The following is an 18,950-nucleotide window of genomic DNA, read 5'->3' as shown; positions in this document are numbered from 1 at the left end:
ATTAATTTTACTTTTATTTGGTTAAATGGCTTTCTCGTACCTTTTTGAATTTGATTTACGAACGTTTTTATTAGTAATAAATATACGTAACTTACGAATTGACTTACGTAACGAACTTCTATATTCATATATTTTTAATACGTATATTAGGGGGTTTGCCCCCCATTCAATACCTTGCTGTTAAGGCTAAAGTTCGAATTGTGTGCCAAATTGTATACAAATGACCCTTAATCACAAAGGCTGTTAATTAGAATAAATAGCTCTTATGAAAGTACTAAAAAAATCTTTGGCTTAAAGAGCGAGGCATTGACTAGAAGGTGAACCCAATCATATAGCTAATATTTTTTTGTTCGTTTTAATTTTTTATGCTGCTCCTTACTTTCAGTTGAAAAACTTGTTTTTTTATTTTTAATTTCTGATTTTTTTCTTAAAATAATGATGGGAAATCCGGCGCCCCCTTCATAGCAATGTCCCTTCCCCCTTGAAAACTTCCTTCTTGAAAAGATCCTTTCATATAACCCCCCACCCACCCCCACCCCCCACTACCAGAAAAAATTTCCCCTGAAAACGTCTGTATACTTCCCAATAACCAATACTATATGTTAACATTGGGTAAAGTTCATAACTTTCAGCCCTATCCCTGGGGGCTTCGAGGGATTAAGTCATCCTAAAAGACATAGTTATAATATTTTCGACCATGCTGAACAAAATGGCTATGCTGGAAAAAAATGAGCGTGGGAGGGGGCCTAGTTGCCTTCCATTTTTTTGGTTACTTAAAAAGGGCACTAGAACTTTTAATTTCCGTTCCAATGAGCCCTCCCACGATATTCTAGGACCACTGGGTTGATACGATCACCCCTGGGAAAAAGAAATAAAAAATAAATAAATAAACATGCATCCATGATCTCTCTTCAGGAAAAGAATGCAAACTTTCACATTTTTACAGATAGGAACTTGAAACCTCTACAGTAGGGTTTTCTGAAACGCTGAATCTGATGGTGTGATTTTAACTATGGTTATATAACTTTTAGGGGGTCTTTCCCCCTTTTATCAAAAATCAGCCAAATTTTCTCAGGCGCGTAACTTTTGATAGGTAAGATTAGACTTGATGAAACTTATATATTTGAAATCAGAATTAAAACCCGATTCTTTTGATGTATCTATTGGTATCCAAATTCCGTTTTTTAGAGTTTCGGTTACCATTGAGCCGGGTCGCTCCTTACTTACAGTTCGTTACCACGAACTGTTTGATATTCGTTTTGGAGAAAAGTATAGTAATCGAATTCATTGTTTAGATGGCGGGAAGATCGACATCAGTGCATGCATGCTTCTCTGAGAAGAAATTGCTGCAGAACTAGGTCAAAGACTGTCGTATATTCCTACTAGGCAGATTTCGCAAGATCCCCTAGAAAATACATTTATCATTGTATGAAACAAGGGAGGTTCAAACTACAAACCAGGAGCTATTCATTTCCCATCTATTATTAGGGACTTGATAGTTTCTAGTCTACTTGATCTCCCAGTGGACAAGCATTGTGAAAATTCAGAGAATGATGAAAATATCCTCTTGGCCATTGAATATTTTTGGTGGGAGCAGACGGAGCTGCCTAGCCGTAACTGCGCAACAGGCAGGATATTGATGGTTTTACCGCAACAGACGTTGATCAAGGAGGCACACTTGTGCCTGTTTAAAGAGACGACCCACCACAATGTTAAGCGATTTCCGGTCCTAGCGGTCGCAGAGAGACAGCAGTGATCGCATTTTGTAGGCCAAGCTCCAACTAAGAAACGTGCAAAATTTCACCCCCTCCGACTTTATCTTCATGGGTAAAAGTGGGTCGGAAGTTTCGACCCTCCGACCACAGCCCCTCTTTAACGTTGTCCGATTGGGGTGAAATTTAGAGGTTAAGTATTCCTAGGGCCCGGGAGCTTATTCTCGAAATTTCATCTCAACCTGATCACTCCTTCCCTGTTTTTCAAAAAACAAATATAGCCACACAATGTTCATTTCTCTTTTTTTTTTTATCAGCCACGCCTACAGGCCACAGTTGGCAACGGATCCAGGTTAATGAGGACTCATTCAAACAGGAATTCGACCTGTTAGGTCATCTTTATACTTTCAGACCGAAAAAAATTTCTACCAAATTTACTCTTACGAATAATATCGATTTCTCAGAAGAGCCATGTTAAATTTTCTCACAACAGTCCCCCTTTAACGTTGTTCGATCAGACTGAAATTGAGAGAATACGCTTTCCTAGGGCCTGGGAGATTATCCTCAAAATTTCAGCTCAATCTAATCCTGCCTTCTCTATTTTCCAAAAACCAAATATCAAGTTTTGTGGGGATTTGCTTGCGTCAAAAATAGATACTGCAGACTAAAATAATATTTCCGTAAGTGTCTCTGTGGTACAATGATCGCTGTTCCTGACTGTCAGGCGGAAGATCCGGGTTCGTTTCCCTGTCAGAGAAAATTTTTTATATACTGAATTTAAAGTTTAAAAAAGAAACTCAGTTTCTTTTTAAAAAAATAAATAAAAAAAACAAGTTTTTTTTAACTGAAAGTAAGGAGCGACATTAAAACTTAAACGAACATAAATTATTCCATATATGAAAGGGGTTATCCCCACCTCAACGCCTCGCTCTTTACGCTAAAGTTTGACTGTCTGACAAGTTTATTTTTTTTAAACAATAAAAAAGTTTAGCGTAAAGAGCGAGGCGTTGAGGAGGGGACAGCCCCTATCATATACGGAATAATTTCTGTTCGGTTTAAGTTTTAATGTCGCTCCTTACTTTCAGCTAAAAACTTGTTTTTTTATTTAATTTCTGATCGTTTTTTAGTTAATGCAGCTTTTATTTTGGCTTACCGTCACTGAATAAGTAAAACAAAATTTGCATATTAATTTTACTTTTCTTGTGCTAAATGGCTTTCCAATAAACCAAAACCAATACTATACAGAAATATCAATACAGAAATTATTCTGTATATGAAAGGGACTGTCCCCTCCTCAACGCCTCGCTCTTTACGCTAAATTTTTTTATTGTTTAAAAAATAGAGTTGTGAGAAAGTCAAACTTTAACGTAAAGAGCGAGGCGTTGAGGAGGGGACAGCCCCTTTCATATACGGGATAATTTCTGTTTGTTTTAAGTTTTGAATAATTTGAATAATTTTGAATAATGAATAATTACAACAAAATTTTCATATAAATTTTACTTTTATTAGGTTAAATGGCTTTCTCGAAACTTGTTTAATTTTATTTACGAACGTTTTTATTAGCAATAAATATACGTAACTTACGAATTAACTTAGGTAACGAACTTCTATATTCATATATTCTTAATACGTATATTAGGGAATTCGCCCCCTAGTCAATACCTTGCTCTTTAAGCTAAATTTCAAATTTTGTTCTTTAAAAATGACCCTTAATCACTAAGGCCATTAATTAGAATAAATAGCTCTTATGAAAGTACTAAAACATCTTTGGCTTAAAGAGGGAGGTATTGACTAGGGGGTGAACCCAATCATATACGCAATATTTTCTGTTCGTTTTAAGTTGTGATGTTGCTCCTTACTTTCAGTGGAAAAACTAATTTTTTTTTATTTGATTTCTGGTCTTTTTTTTTAAAGAATTCTGGGAAATCTGGCGCCCCCTTCATAGCAATGTCCCTTCCCCCATGAAAGTTCCTTCATGGAAAGATCCTCTCACATAACCCACCCCCACCCCCACTACCAGAAAAAAATCCCCCCAGAAAACTTCTGTATACTTCCCAATAACCAATACCATATGTTAACATTTGGTAAAGTTTATAACATTCAGCTCTCCCCCCGAGGACTTCAGGGACTTAAGTCATAATTAAATATATAGTTATCATATTTTCGACCATGCTGAACAAAATGGCTATCTCAAAATTTTGATCGGATGACTTCGGGAAAAAAATGTGCGTTGGGGGGGGGCCTAGTTGCCCTCCATTTTTTTAGGTCACTTAAAAAGGGCACTAGAACTTTTAATTTCCGTTCCAATGAGCCCACTCACGATATTCTAGGAGCACTGGGTCGATACGATCACCCCTGACAAAAAAACAGAAACAAATAAACACGCATCCGTGATCTTTCTTCTGGCAAAAAACTCAAAATTCCACATTTTTGTACATAGGTGCTTGAAACCTCTACAGTAGGGTTCTCTGATACGCTAAATATAATGGTGTGATTTTCATCGAGGTTCTATAACTTTTAGGGGGTCTTTCCCCCTTTTTCTGAAAATCAGCCAAATTTTCTCAGGCGCGTAACTTTCGATGGGTAGCACTAAACTTGATGAAAGTTGTATATTTGAAATCAGCATTGGATTCTTTTGATGTATCTATTGGTATCAAAAACCCGTTTTCTAGAGTTTCGGTTACCATTGAGCCGGGTCGCTCCTTACTTACAGTTCGTTACCAATCTATTAAATCCTTCGGCTCAACAGGCGTCTCCAGAATAATATCACAGTCGGCCTTCAGGTTACAGGTAAGTCTCCACTTCTTTGATAACATGCCGTATACCCGCATGCTCGAAAAAAAGTTGAAAAAAAGAAAATCTTACTGTGCATTTGATTTGAGTATTCAGGAATTAAAAGCCTTAACACAAGAATCTTCAAAAGTGGGGGGTTTGGGAGGTGGCCGTCCCCCAACTTCAACTACTGAATAGATCAGCTAACAGTTAGTTAAGCAATAAAAAGTAATAAACTGTACAAAAACGTGCAAAAATTATTTGAAAAAAACTACGTTTTCTAAAGAGTTAAAGAGACTGAGTCACAAGTTCGAACCTTAAAACGTACAGGGATTAGGAGGTGCAGTTGGGGGGCTGTCGCCCCCCAAACCCCCGCTTCCGTATATGAAAGGGGCTGTGCTCTCCTCAATGCCTCGCTCTTTACGCTAAAGTTTGACTTTCTCACAACTTTTTTTTTAACAGTAAAAACTTTAGCGTAAAGAGCGAGGCGTTGAGGAGAGCACAGCCCCTTTCATATACGGAAGCGGGGGTTTGGAGGGCGGCAGCCCCCAACTGCACCTCCTAATCCCTGTACGTTTTAAGGTTCGAACTTGTGACTCAGTCTCTTTAACTCTTTAGAAAACGTAGTTTTTTTCAAATAATTTTTGACATATAAAGCAAAAGAACTGCTTGCTGACAACTTTTATCAGATTGAAAGATGTGGCCCGGAATATGTATCTGGCTACTTAGTTAGGAAAATTTTCAGCCGTCATTCGCAGCGTGCTACATGCCAAGAAGCAATGGTAGGAAGCAACGGATCAGTTTTCATGTCCTACAAAACATATAGTCACTCTTCTAAATTGTGCATCCCCAGCAATGAAGCATTTGCTGTGGTACAAATCATTTGTGAAATTTACAAGAAAGACATTTAGGAAATTGCTTTCAGGGACCATGTCATGAAAAGCTTACTGGCTATGGGGTTAATCGGAATAAGGGGTATTTTCAAGTTGATATGTCGCAACAGACCGCCCCGTATAAAGCCCCAAATTGACTCCCATCCCTACTAAACATGAAAGGTACCCAAGAATTTTGTTGAATCGTATCATAGCCAGGAAAACTAGTCATTAATTCTATTTTTGTTTTTAAAATTTTTAAACCTAAGTTTTGACTCGTTTTATTTATGTATTTTGTACTGACGTCAACATCAGCGATGACAAAATTCTTCGATGCAATTTGTATTTACTAGGGCTATTTGTGACGCGAAATTCAAATTTGGCAACCATGCTGTGAAAGATATTTTTTATTAAATTCTGTTCTATTTCTTGAATCTAGAAGAAAAGTGATATCATTATGTGCTCGAGTTATTCTTTTCGCCTCGCTCAAACGAGTAAAAAGAAGTCTCAGCATTTGTCAAAGAGGAAATCGGAAGCTCTCAATCCTTCTGGACAAATAAATGCATATAGAAGAAAACAGTAATTGTAGTTTTCAGGAAAGGTGAAAAATTAAGGAAAGATAATGAATTTAGATTGAAAGGTGATTTTATAGAGACTAAAAAAGAATTCGTGTATTTAAGGGTCAAGTTTTTTTTAATGGTAAGTACGCACAGGAGGTTAAGCATAGAGTACAGAAGGGAAATATGTGTATTAATTTAATTTTAAAAAGTGAGGTTTAAAGGTTTATGGACTTAGCAATGCATAAATACTTATTTAGTACTAAACTCCTCCTGGTGATGCATTACGGGTGTGATCTGTGGGGCTTTAGAGAAAGTGAGGAGTTGGAGAGAACGCAAAGAAATTATTTTAAGAGAGTTTTTTGGGCCCATACATCCACTGACAGTATTGCACAGGAGGGGGATTTGGGACTAAGTTGATTAAGAAAAGACAGGTTAATAAGAATGGTGCATTTTAGGATAAAAATTTTAAGAAGCAAAAATGGGCTAGCGAAAGAACCATATTTTAGTTTGTTGGAGGATAAGATAAAGGTAGAGTGCCGCAAGAAATTGAGAAAATTTTAGATGAAGTAGGATATTTGTATTTTTGGGATGAAGGTCAGGGATTGAATTTGGATACAGTGGTTGATAAGGTAAAAGAAAGGTTAAATGAGCAAGGAATACAGCAGTGGCAGGCTCGGACGGAGGCCTCGGGATTTCTGAGTTTGTATAGTACGGTGAAGGACACGTGGGGGGGGGGAAGAAGTTTATTTTAAGTTGGGGTTGGAAGGGGAAGAAATAAAATGGATTTTGAATTTAAGTGGAGGGTCGATTGATATTGAGGAAATGGAAAGGAAATTTAGGGGCCATAGTGTTAACCCAGTCCCATTTCTGATGTGTGGGGAAGATGATGATGATATTTTTCATTTTTTGTGGAATTGTGAGGAATTGGTAGATTTGAAAAATGAGAGTTTTTCTTTAGTGTTGGCAGGTAGAAGGTGGGTGGAAGAGATTGTAGGATCACGAGCTAAAATGACATTAAGGAATTTGGCTAAGTATGTTGATGAAGGGCTGATACATCGTGAAAGATGTATCTCTTTATAAATATTTTCGTGAAGATTCATATATAAGTACGTTTTTTCTTTTTAATTTATTTGTGTTTTTTTGTTGGTTTTGTTATGTTTATGTTCTGTTTTTTTTCCTATGGCCCGATGGCTTTTTTTGGACATACATACATACATATAGTTCATTGCCTAATGTAAATAAAGTATATGTATTGCTACATAATGCCCTTACATCTTATGATATGTTGCAGGTCATTTTGTGACCAGCTTTTTATTTTTATTGTTACTTTTTTTTTCTTTTTTTACAGAGAATCGTCGGCTCGATTTTGATATTACATAGCATATTTTTTCTTTCCGATAAGCTTCTCCTTAGATTGGATCATGTAAATATATCACTCACTTTCATTGTAAAGTGGTTTAATATTGACAGAATCTTGAGTTCGGTAGGGCAGCAATGCTCAGGAAAGTAACAGGAGGTGGAGGGCTTGGAACCGCCTACAGAGAAATTTGCAAATGAATATGACTTTCTAAGATTGCTTAATTTTACTAAAAGCTTATCGAAGAAATAGACGCAACGAGCAACATACCTCTTAATAAGAAGTTTTAAAAAATCCCACCACTTTGAAGCAAAAAATAAATAAAATAAAATAAAATAAAATGCTGCTTTCTGAACTTTTGGTGGCCAAATAAAATGTTCTATCGTAGAATGCACGAAAGTTAAGCAAAGGCAAAGTATGGATTTCCCTGACTTTGCTGAACCATGCTACTTTACATTGTTTTTGATGATTTTATTTTATGTTACGAAACTTTTCAGGTATCTTGTGGTATCGAAACCTTTCTGACGTTTTCTAGCAAAGGCTTAAATACAGCAAAGTTCTTAACCATTCAGATAATAAATGATTCTTTTGAAACTATTTTTCAAGTAAATTGAGCAGTTGGAAAAACAACATCTTTTTTGAGAAAGCTGGAAAAACAGATATGGGCATTTTTGTCTAGATCAAACCGTTATCCCATTTTTTTCCACTCCCTATCTGTTTTGAAACTTTTGGCAAAAATGATTGAACGATTAAAACGTCAAAAATCGGAACATACTCCATCCAGCCCTGTTTTTTTCTCCATTTAGTGACCCATATCACTAAAATAATTTGTGCACAGAAACAAATAAAAGCCTGCTGTTACGCTTATTTCCCTAAACCTTTTAAGCATCCGCTTCCTTTGGATGCGATTTTAAAAGTGGTCAAAACAGAGAAACTTCAGTTGTACGCGATGCTCTGCCCTCACAACGTCTTTGGATATCGCCAACCTTTAGGCAGCCAAATCATAAAACAGAAAACTGATCGGATGGAATTTGAAATTTGCAAAAATATGAAGTGAGAAATCTGCGTAAGCATTAATAATTTGTGATGCATATATCATACAAAAAATTACCTTGGTTCGTGGTTCCCCGAAATCCTGCCTGAAAAGGTAGCATTCCTTGGGCCAAAGAGGAAATCAGTTCATAAAAAAATGTCAAAAATAGTGCTTTGCCTGAAAATAGAACCCAAAAAAGGGCTGAAATGGTGTATGTAACCATCTAGGCAACTCAAACCATGAAAATCTAATAGTGATCAAAAGCAAATTGTCAGAATTAAGTTAGAAAAAAACAAGCTGACCAATTTAATATACAAAATTTCAACCCGGCAAGTTCTACCTCAAAGTCAACCTGATCGAGGACACATCAATGAAGGAAATTCAATATTTCTTGTAATAACAGGAAACTCAATACGGACAGATCAACATATCAAAAGGTCAAGTCACTTAACTGAATTTATATAACCTATAATAAACTACTAAACACAGAAACGTTCGCACAGAAAGATCAATCGAGTCACCTACATACTGTGTGCTTGCACGACTCAATGCATGAAATTCTTTAAGATTTTATATTCATAAATTCATAATAATGTATAACCAACTAAACGTACAAACAACTTGAAGCAAAAGCGTCAAAGAGTCAATTGAAATCCAACAGAGCAGAACTCAATCTATTCATTTTAGCTGAGACAACTTCATCGTGACTCCGCTAATTGAAATTTCAATTGAAAACATTGACAGCACAGCGTTGCAAACATGAACTGGCTTCAAAAAAATAATAAAAAGGAAAACAGTATACGAAAGTGACATCGTTTGAGGTTCGAAGTTGATCATAAATTTGTCAGCTCTAACCGTGCAATTTTCTACCCTTTTGCTTAAACATCTAAGAACTTTAATTTCTATTTTTCAAGATGCATCAGACTTTTCGTCCTTTGGCTTCTGAATGTGCATTATTTGTATTTTTGTTTCAGAGTCTGAACACATTTATCCTGGTCCTACTTTCTGTGCCCAACTTTTCAAGCATAAAAATCCTAGTTTATCACATAAGATGGAAGACAATCCTTTGGTGAATCTTCCCAGAATATCTGTAAAGGTTGAGTATGATTTTAATCCTCTGAAACTGGAGCCACCTACTCCCAACAATAAAGGTATGAAATACCTGGAGCTCTTTATATATTTTATATATTTCTCTGCTACAAACAACTATCATATAATATTGTATGGAAGGTTAAGCGATTTAACGAAATATAATATACAAGCACGCCTAGGAGGGCTCGGAACTGAAAAACAGATGAGAAAAGAAAATATTAACCACTTTGAAAAATATGCGACTTAAAAACGTACTTTTGGATTTTTGAAATCACAACCATCCGGGAAATACCTTCAAGTATAAATACGGCTGTATAAGTCCCGCGCAAAGATACTCTAGGGTCTTCCAAGAATCATAGAAATTATACTTAGCCATTCTAATCTGAAATGATCTCTGTCAATGCTAGACTGTGTTATTAAAAAATTCACGCTCTTAAATGATTCAAATAAGTAAATTTGAAAAATTTTCTCTTCTGAAGAATAGGTTTTCGACTTCGAAAAAATACAGACAACTTTTTTATCTGCCTACCTAGTGGCTTGTATGTTTTTCTTAAACTACTTGATCTTTATCCTTTTACGCTTCACTTTTACTTTGGGATATTTTAGCTCTACCCAGGAAAGGTATATTTTTGAAGAAGCTTATTTTTAACTTTAAACTGAATAAGACTCTAGGAAGCTGTAGAACCATGTTTGAGTGTTTTTACACCTAGATGAAGGGCTCATGAACAATCTTGGGGTTCTTACGTGCACAGGAAGATCTGGAAATGCTCAAGAAGATATTGTGGGTAGTCTAAAAGTTGAATAGTTCTTTTCAAATTATTCACAGGGGGAGGGGGGGGGGCAATAAAAGTTGCAAGTGCAAAAGTTCTTACGGTTGAAAACCACTGTCTTTTCTATATTTAAAGACACATGACTTGCTTGATGGAGCTAGATGGGGTGTAATACGCACAGGGAGGGACGGACGCTGGGGGTGAACAATATTGGGATCCTTACATGGACAGAAAGATTTGGAAATGATCAGAAAAATATTGTAGGTAGTTCAAAAGTTGAACAGATCTTTTTACATTATTCACAAGAAGAGGGGGCAGCAAAAGTTTCAAGTCAAATAGTTTCTAGTTGAAAGGCACTACATTATCTCTGTTTTAAAGACACATGGCCCCTCGGAGGTCGGTAAACATATGTAAATGATTCTAGCTCTGGAATATTGCTTTCGTTACAACCAAAATATCCACCTCTAATGTAGGTATTGCCGACATGAAGACGAAGGCACTTATAGTCTTTTTGGTGGAAGGGAGAACTTAGGTAAAAATCGCAAACATGAGCTTTCATGCAAGATTTTTTTTCCCTGTATTTGCGATGGAGAAAACTACATTAAATATTTTGGTATTTCGATCGATTGCTACTTCTATTATTATTATTATGAGTGGACTCAAAGACTGAGTCGAGGCTAAGGCTACAAAGACCCATTGCCCCCCCCCCCCTCAAAAAAAGGAAAATAGTTTAGTACTAACACTAACTTGGCTATCCCCCCCCCCTATCCCGGGCGGGGTATTTTGAGATAGGGCTTGCCTATCGCTTTCTTCCGTTTTTACAAGATCCCGCCTTGGTAGTGTCAAGTTGTCCAAAATAGATTCTTCCATTTCGAGAACCACACCTTCCAGCTTCAGGCCGGCTTGGGCAGGTAAGACGTGCCCCAGAAAAGAGAGGGTAAGATCACCCACCTCTTGCTATTCATTAGTGGCTAGCAGCACCTGATCCTCGGAACCGGCACTAGCAAAAAAATTCTTTCTCCCACATCGAGATGATCCTCGAAGCAGGTTTTTTGGAGCACGATCGGTGCTTCATACGTCCAGGGGAATGACCTTCCTGGTATGATTTTGGCAGCCATTACTGGCTTCAATTCACCCAACTTGTACAGTGTATTCTGCAAAATACTCTGCGTTATGATTAAACACTGAGCAAGAAGACCAATGATTGGAAGGAGACTGCTATTGGCAAAGTTTTGTGCCTGTTTGTGCCTACTTCTCTCAGAGACACCATCAGAAGTTTGTCGCCGCTACCATCCCCAACAAATTACCACTGTGTATTACTATACCTACTGCATGGATATTACAACGTACTGTATATTGCTACAATTGACATAGTTAATTTTTGATTCAGGATTTTCTAAATATATTTCCAGCTTTGCTAAATATATTGTTGGATCTAGTTCTCGACTTCCCTTATCATTCCATTAGTTGGGATTACACTTGTATGTATAATAATCTTATGGGGTTGTTTGTTTGATCTGTAATTTTCTTGAGTCATAAAATGAAGTTTTTTTTCTATTTGCTGAAGAACTTCTTTGTAAAAACTTAGATTTTGCTCATTGACGTTGGACAGTAGTGAGGCGTGCAAGGGTCGCTTTACGGAGCTGTAATCGGTGGACTTAGATCAAGGATCAATTACGATTTTAACAGGTGGGTAGAGGTAATTTAAAGGATTTAACTACACTACACCCAAAAGAAAGAGATCAAACCGAAGTTGGATCAACAAAAATAGACGGCCAATCATTAGTTTGGCAAGCAGTGTTTACCATTCTTTTAGAAGGGTTGCTAGGGAAATGGAGGTGTTGACAGTGTTTGACTTAGCCTTGGATGCAAGTTGGGTGTTTAACTCGGTAAAAAGAACTGGTGTTATGTGAGGCCACACAAAGGAGAATAGCTGCTCATGTCACTTAGGGTGCTCAGCACTCCTTTCTTCTCAACAGACTTACATGGTGCACAGGGAGAATTTTTACCTTCGAGTTCAGGAAATGTTTAGCAGTGCAAGTGCTACCAAAACATGGTCCAATTGGTTATCTCTATCTGCGTACTCTTTCAGCTCCTTGCAAAAATTTCGGCTGCATCTTCAACATTGATTTGTGTTTGATTTAACCTTTAGACCGTACTCTGGGCAGATCTGCTTTTGTCTTGTCATTCTTTGTGTACTAACAAAAGTCAGAAATTGGAAAAAGGTCGATACTCCTGTAACTCACTGGCAAATCACTCTTCAACTTTGTAATATATTGAAAGGTCTAATACAATTGTTATGAAGCACCATTTCTATTATTAAGTACCGTTTCTGCCATTTTTTTCTTCTATGAAACAACAACTTTTGCCTAAATAGGGCCAATCCTATCGAGTAAAGATTCTGAGCTAGACAATCGGTTCAGCACTATCCGAAAGTCATTTTGCATAATTCCCCAGTTTTAGAGGTCATGCTGTTGTCAAATGACATATTTCTTATATCGATTCAAAATAAGTGGGCAAATAAACCAACATTTAAAAGCTTTATTGATTTATGATCATTTATGGTATTGTGCTTTGTTTTGATGCTAAACATTTTGTGAGGCTGTGGATTTATGTTGTAAGAGAAATAAGAAAAAAACAATAAAAACGATAAGTGTTTGTTACCCAAATGCCGTTCGATTTTCACCAAACGTATGTAGTATTTAAGGATGTTTTAAATTTATAATTAAAAATTTTAGGATAACATTACAGTGAATAAGTAAAAAACAAACAAAAAAATGCAGCCGAGTATCATTTTATTGTGACTAAAGAGAAAATCACGTCAAAATCCGGATCAGGAATCGAATAGAGAGACAGAAATATTGTTTTGCTTAATTTCAGAAGATGCATTAAATCCCCTCTTTTTCATTTCAGTTACTTCCAGACCTTAAAACGAATAAAAACTAAGCTATTTTTTACTTTTATGCCTTTTTTGGTTCTGTTAAGAATATTCATCTTTTATCACATGTGGGTAAATTAGACAAACTGATAAGATCCCAGTACTCGGACATCGCCTAAATTCGGCCAAGGATTTTACAGTGGTTTAGCGGCTGAAGTGCCGATTAGCTGTCTCACTACTTACATGTAGATCTTACATGTTGTGAAATCGGTAGCCAATTCAAAATGCTTAATGTGAACCTAATTTATATTTTTCTTTCAGAAGTTGAAGACGTATTCCCAAATCGTAACGAACAGTTTTTTTGGAACACAAATCCTGTTCCTCAGGTTAAACAGGAGTTTATGGAGTTTGGGCCTGATCCTCTCGAACTAGATTCAGCCATTAGCATGACTGAAAGTATGTTTCTGAGCATCCTGAGTTTTATCATATTTTTCACTTTTATTTTGTCAAACAGGAATTTAGTTATGTATTTATGAATAAACACGGGACTCACTGAGTCATTAATGTCAACAATGTTTTCCATCCCCTTTTCATCGTTTTTTTTAGACGAGAGGCTAAAAATTTGCACGAAATTTCATAGAATCTCTTTTATGCTTCTCAGCCTTTCAACTCCGAAAATGGTACAAAAGTGGTACTTTCGCTGCCATGTGGCATTTTATGATAGTATTATCAAGGTGAATTTATAAAAAAAAAACAAAGATATGATCGAGAGTTTTGAAATTAGTTTTTAAAAATCACTCGGATATTGTACTAGCCTGTTAGTTCTGCTAGCCAGCAGATAATTTGTGAAACTTACTAAGGGGGCTGAGAGGGGGATTGTAAATCTAATGTTAATTATTTTTGACTATGGAGGTTGTGATTTTATCCTTTTTTGCTTCCCAGACTTTCGACTCGAGAAATGACACCAAAATGTAAGTAATAAACATTAAGTAAAGGCGAAAAATATGAAAAATAAACTAATTGGCCCGCATTTAATCTTGTGTGAACCAAAATGACATCCAGTTAACATTAAACTATGCACGTAATGAAATAGTGTATACGCGTATCAAATATGTATCTATCTGTGCATTTACAGATTTATATTTTTGTATATTTGTACATTTATGCACGCATATATATTTGTATGCAGGCTCTTTAACACAAAATTTTATATTAGCCTTAAAAAGACTCCGTGGTCTTTAAAGAGGGAAAAGAAAATATTTATTTAAATACTAATTAGAAAAGTGATAAAATTTGGATAGTTTAAAGCCTGAAAAAAAAATAACAAGACAACAGTAAGATGTAAAAAAAAAAGCGCATGATCTCTTTCCAAAATGAATAAAAAGTTTAATCCTGTCCAGGTACAAGTTCAAAAAGATTTAAAGGTATTTATTAGGATCTCGAGTACTGACTTGTTACAATTTATATTGTATACAGACACAATGCATGTATTACATACATTTTTTCTAAAATAAATCAATTTTATTCTACAGCGAAATAATTCCATTTGATTATAACTACCTTCATTTCTTCTTATTGAAATTAATTTAATTGAGACTTTTATTTCTTTCTGGTTCCCATCTGTTTCTTTCTTGTGACGTGACCATCAAAATAAGCAAACCTGCATATTTTGTCAGCTATATGGTACAACATTGCTAAGAACTTAACTAATACTTTACGCTCTTAAACAAGAGCGCATTGTGAAGCAATATTGTGCTGTATTTTAACATTTTGTGCCATTCTGTGCTGTAAAAATATTTTTGACAACGCTTTACAAGTATAAGCTCCAAACAAAAATTACTTTTTCAACACGTAGATTCCAAGGCAGATCTTATGCTGGTTGCCATTGAAAATATTGGAAATTGGTGTACAGTTTGTTAAGAATGGGTATTTGTGTCCTTCTTAAAGCTATATTACTATTTATTTTTTCTATATGCTAGGTAAACATTGCCTATTCCTTAGTTAGCACTTGGTCCCGTACTTGTAAAACTTAATGTTGGACACGAATGGTGGCTGTTTCAATGGATAGAACTCAAGAGAAATTAAGAGCACATATATGTGTTTAGGTGTTATCGATAACTTGGTTAAAGTAAAGAAATTTTACTGTAGTATGCAGTGAATTTTTGATGAAAATGGGGCAATTTGATACACAACCTAGAATATTCGTATTCGTTTAATCAAATAGCTTTCGTAGCAAACAAAACTGAACGCTAAATTTATGCTATTTTTACAGTCATTTAAGAAAAAAAAATATCACTTATTTAATACACTAACAAAATATGGTACGAAGGAATTTGCAAATCTGTTTGTTCGGGACTTGACGGGTTGTAGTCTGTTCTGATGCCTGGTGAGTTTGGGGGTCGGTGCGGTTGGAGGAAGAATTGAGCGATGTTTCTCGTTTGACATAAGTGATTTCCCGAATCGTATTATCAAATCGTGTCTTCGAGCGAACAAAGTGGGCAAGCTCATAACCACAAGGGCATGCTCGTAACTCTCATGCCTGGGTCCAAGAATTATTTTAGTAGCACATTTTTGAACGTCTCCTAGTTCCTCTGACATGTAGGCAGTGTTTTGATCTTGGGGACCCCATACAGGACAACAATATTCAAGGATTGGCCTGATGTATGTCGTGTAAGCCAGTAAGAGCTGACGATCTGAGAAACCCAGCCTTCGCATACTCGTTAGACTTTGGATTGAGTAGTGTCCTTTGCGCACGATATTGTCTACGTGCAGTTTAAACGAGCAATCGCTTGTAAAAGTCACGCCTAGTATTGTCGCGGACGAAACAGTTGGAAAGGGAACTTAATTTCTGTCCTCTTAGATGGGACACTATAATTTGATAATTTTATTATTCCAAGGTGTCCCAGACTTAATCCTGTTTTTTTTTCATGGGTCAAATAATGACGCAACTCATCATTGTGTTTCTTAATCTTATCTTCAGTTCTATTTTTTAAAATTTGAGTTGCTCACCTCTTTGTATTCAATACGTTTTTCCAAAAAAGAGAATGACATTCTTTAATGAAATCAGCTGTTATGTTTAATATTTTCATTTCTTAAAATTAAAACTTTCAGACCTTAATATCTTTCTTATTCTTATCTTATTCGTCTAGTGAATCAAGAAAAATAAGCAAATAATGCAAAAAAGGGGGATGGACTTGGTATCACTGGGAATTAAAAAAATTATCTACGACGACTTTAATTGTTTTACAGGCATTGCATTTGAACCAATATGCAGTTAGAAAATATAAAATTTTCAGAATTTGGCGCTCAACCTTTTATCTTTTTTTCCAGATGGCATACATTCAATAACCTCGTTTGGTACTTTCGTTAGTGGAATGCATGGGTCTAAAGCATCCTCGCATACTGCCACACACGAAGGGTTGGTTAATGCTGAAGATAAACTTAATGTTACAAATACAGAGCCAGTTCAGATAATTTTGAAATCAGAAGATAACTCTGAAGTTGAGGATGAGACCAGAACTGAGCTTCTGTCTTCGTCGTTAGATAGTTTGAAAACGTTTAAGGAATATTCCCTAGATCAGAAGGAAGATCAAACAGCTGATGAAATAGCTGATAAATATGTACGAAGTATATCAGCCGCCAAAGCAATGCTAATGGGCTATGATCTTCCAAAACTAGAAGTGACTTATTTAGACACAGAAAACAAACAGAAAGTATATCTGTGCTGCTATTGTAATTTGTGTTTCTCGAACCCATCTGACAGAAGGTCTCATATTGAATCGCACAACGTGAAGATCATATGTCCAATATGCTACATTGAATTTTTTTCACATAAAATAGTCCAACATCTTGTTGATGTCCACGGTAAAAAAAGAAATGCCAAGATTGTCACTCCTAAAGAAAGTATTCCAGAAATGGCAAAATCTCTTTTGAAAGACTTTGAACTCACGGAATTGACAACTGTATATGATAAAAGGTCGAACAAAATTGTTTTCCCTTGCTGTTATTGTTCGGATATATTTTCTTCTAAAACAAAGAGGGAGAATCATCTTCAGAATCATGATGTTAAAGCACAATGTCCCTTGTGTCTTCAAGAATTTACTTCCCATAAAATTGTATCTCATGTGAAATATGTACATGTCAAGAGCGCCGCAAATAAGCGAAAGGATTTTTGTGAGTTGTGTAATGGATTTTATTCAGATTTAAGCAGACATTGCATGGATAGGCATTCGAAAAGCTCAGTTATTCGTAGATTTTGTGGATATTGTGAAAATGCTTCATTTGGAACTTCAGAAGAACTGCTGAAGCATTATAAAGCAAGTCATGATGACGAGAAGTTAGCTTGTAATGTTTGTGAAGAGCGAATCTTTTTATTCCAACAAAAGAAACACATGATGGAACACGGATCTAGCACAAAGAAGCTATGTCCACATTGTGGGAAACTTTTCCGATTCCTTGCAACGCACGTAAAAGCTGTTCATCAGGGGCGGAGTAGGAAACGTCCGAAACGTGTACAATGTGATCAGTGTGCCAAATTCCTTCATAGTAAACAGAAACTACAGTTTCATTATTTATCGTTTCATAATCCTGATCTGAAATGTGATATTTGCAACAAAAAATTTGCCAGCTTAAAAGTTTTGAGTGGTCACAAGCGTAAGTTGCACAAATCACAAGGTGACTGCAATTTGAAGAAACGAAATAATAACCGTAAGTCAACAAGAGTAAATAAAAAGGTAGTAATGGTAAAGTGTGTTGTGTGTAAAAAAGAAATTGCATGCATTAGATTGTTCGCGCATTTAGTTTACCACGTATGGAGAGAAATAGGACATATGTATGATCGTCAACTACAGTTCGTTGAACAAGATGTAGCCTGCCCTATATGCAATGTGCAATTTCGGTGTACACACCATTTAGCTAATCATATGACAAGACATTTAGATCTGGCAAGAGTGTATGAATGTCCTTGTTGCTTTAGAACTTTCAAGAGGATAGGACGTTTCGACTTTCATAAAAAATCTTTTTGCAAAAACCTTGAAGAAACCATCGCCTATACAATGCAATGTAGGATGAAGAATCAGTTGTGTAAAAATAAACTTCGAAGAAGACGTAATGGCCATCATAATGACGTGGAGTAGCTAGAAATTTTATTTTCTCGTTTCTAAATCCAACTTAAAGCTTTTTTTTGTTTATATTTTTCATATATTTAATAACTTATATATTCTTACTTATATATAACTTGTATATTTTTTCTAATTCTTAAACTATATATTTTATAGTTTGGTCTGATATGCATGAACCTATCAACTGATAGTCTGACCCAGTCAATGTTTTACTTTTTTTTGGTCTTAGTAAACTGACCTAGTTGGATCTGAGTCGACATAAACATCACAATTTGATACTTTTTTTTAAGGACGTGAAGATAATTGAAGATTTTAGGGGCAGCAACTCCTTCCCATTCAGATCAATTTATTTTCTTTTCAAGTTAATTCGTCAACTTTTATTTGAAAACCTTGTTTTCATTTTATTACAGAACCTATTTGAAGTCAAGAGGAGTCCATTTTAGATCTTAGGTGCTAATTTATAGAAGAAGAAGAATATCTCTTCATTTTCAATTTTTTATCATATTGTAAACAAAATGTCGCACAACATGTGGCATGAATTGTATTAGCCAGAACAATGCTGTGAAACGGTGTCCTGGTATTACTGTTTTAAATTGCATTAACTGTAAAGAAGGTACATGCATTGATTGGTAATAACAAGGACACACAAGATGCTCTTTGGGGGGAGGGATAAGTAGGCAATACGTGCGGAAAACATACGAAATTAAGAGAAATATTTAGAAATCCGGAGGTTTTTAGAAGAGGGAAGGACGGCCTTTCTCCCCTGCATGCATACGTAACAAAG

At 35.8% G+C, this 18,950-nt stretch overlaps 1 protein-coding gene across 13 annotated transcripts in view; it reads left to right on the top strand.

Moving 5' to 3' along the window:
* The window catches only part of LOC148948237 (uncharacterized), a 34,167-nt gene extending 15,712 nt beyond the window's left edge, over positions 1–18,455 (top strand). For all 13 annotated transcript variants that reach the window (XM_089094235.1, XM_089094229.1, XM_089094230.1 and 10 more), the window contains exons 4-6: positions 9,281–9,457; positions 13,368–13,502; positions 16,377–18,455. In XM_089094235.1, coding sequence (XP_088950361.1) covers positions 9,281–9,457; positions 13,368–13,502; positions 16,377–18,181 — 2,117 coding nt within the window. In that variant the 3' untranslated portion in view covers positions 18,182–18,455. The remainder of the gene's footprint in view (positions 1–9,280; positions 9,458–13,367; positions 13,503–16,376) is intronic.
* The last annotated feature ends 495 nt before the right edge of the window (positions 18,456–18,950 follow it).

Source organism: Artemia sp. Qi Xiang Cuo, chromosome 9 (assembly GCF_049724085.1).
Source record: "Artemia sp. Qi Xiang Cuo chromosome 9, ASM4972408v1, whole genome shotgun sequence".
NCBI classification, from domain to species: domain Eukaryota; kingdom Metazoa; phylum Arthropoda; class Branchiopoda; order Anostraca; family Artemiidae; genus Artemia; species Artemia sp. Qi Xiang Cuo.
The sequence above is the reverse complement of the archived record's forward strand: the minus strand, read 5'-3'. Positions and strand labels throughout refer to the sequence as shown.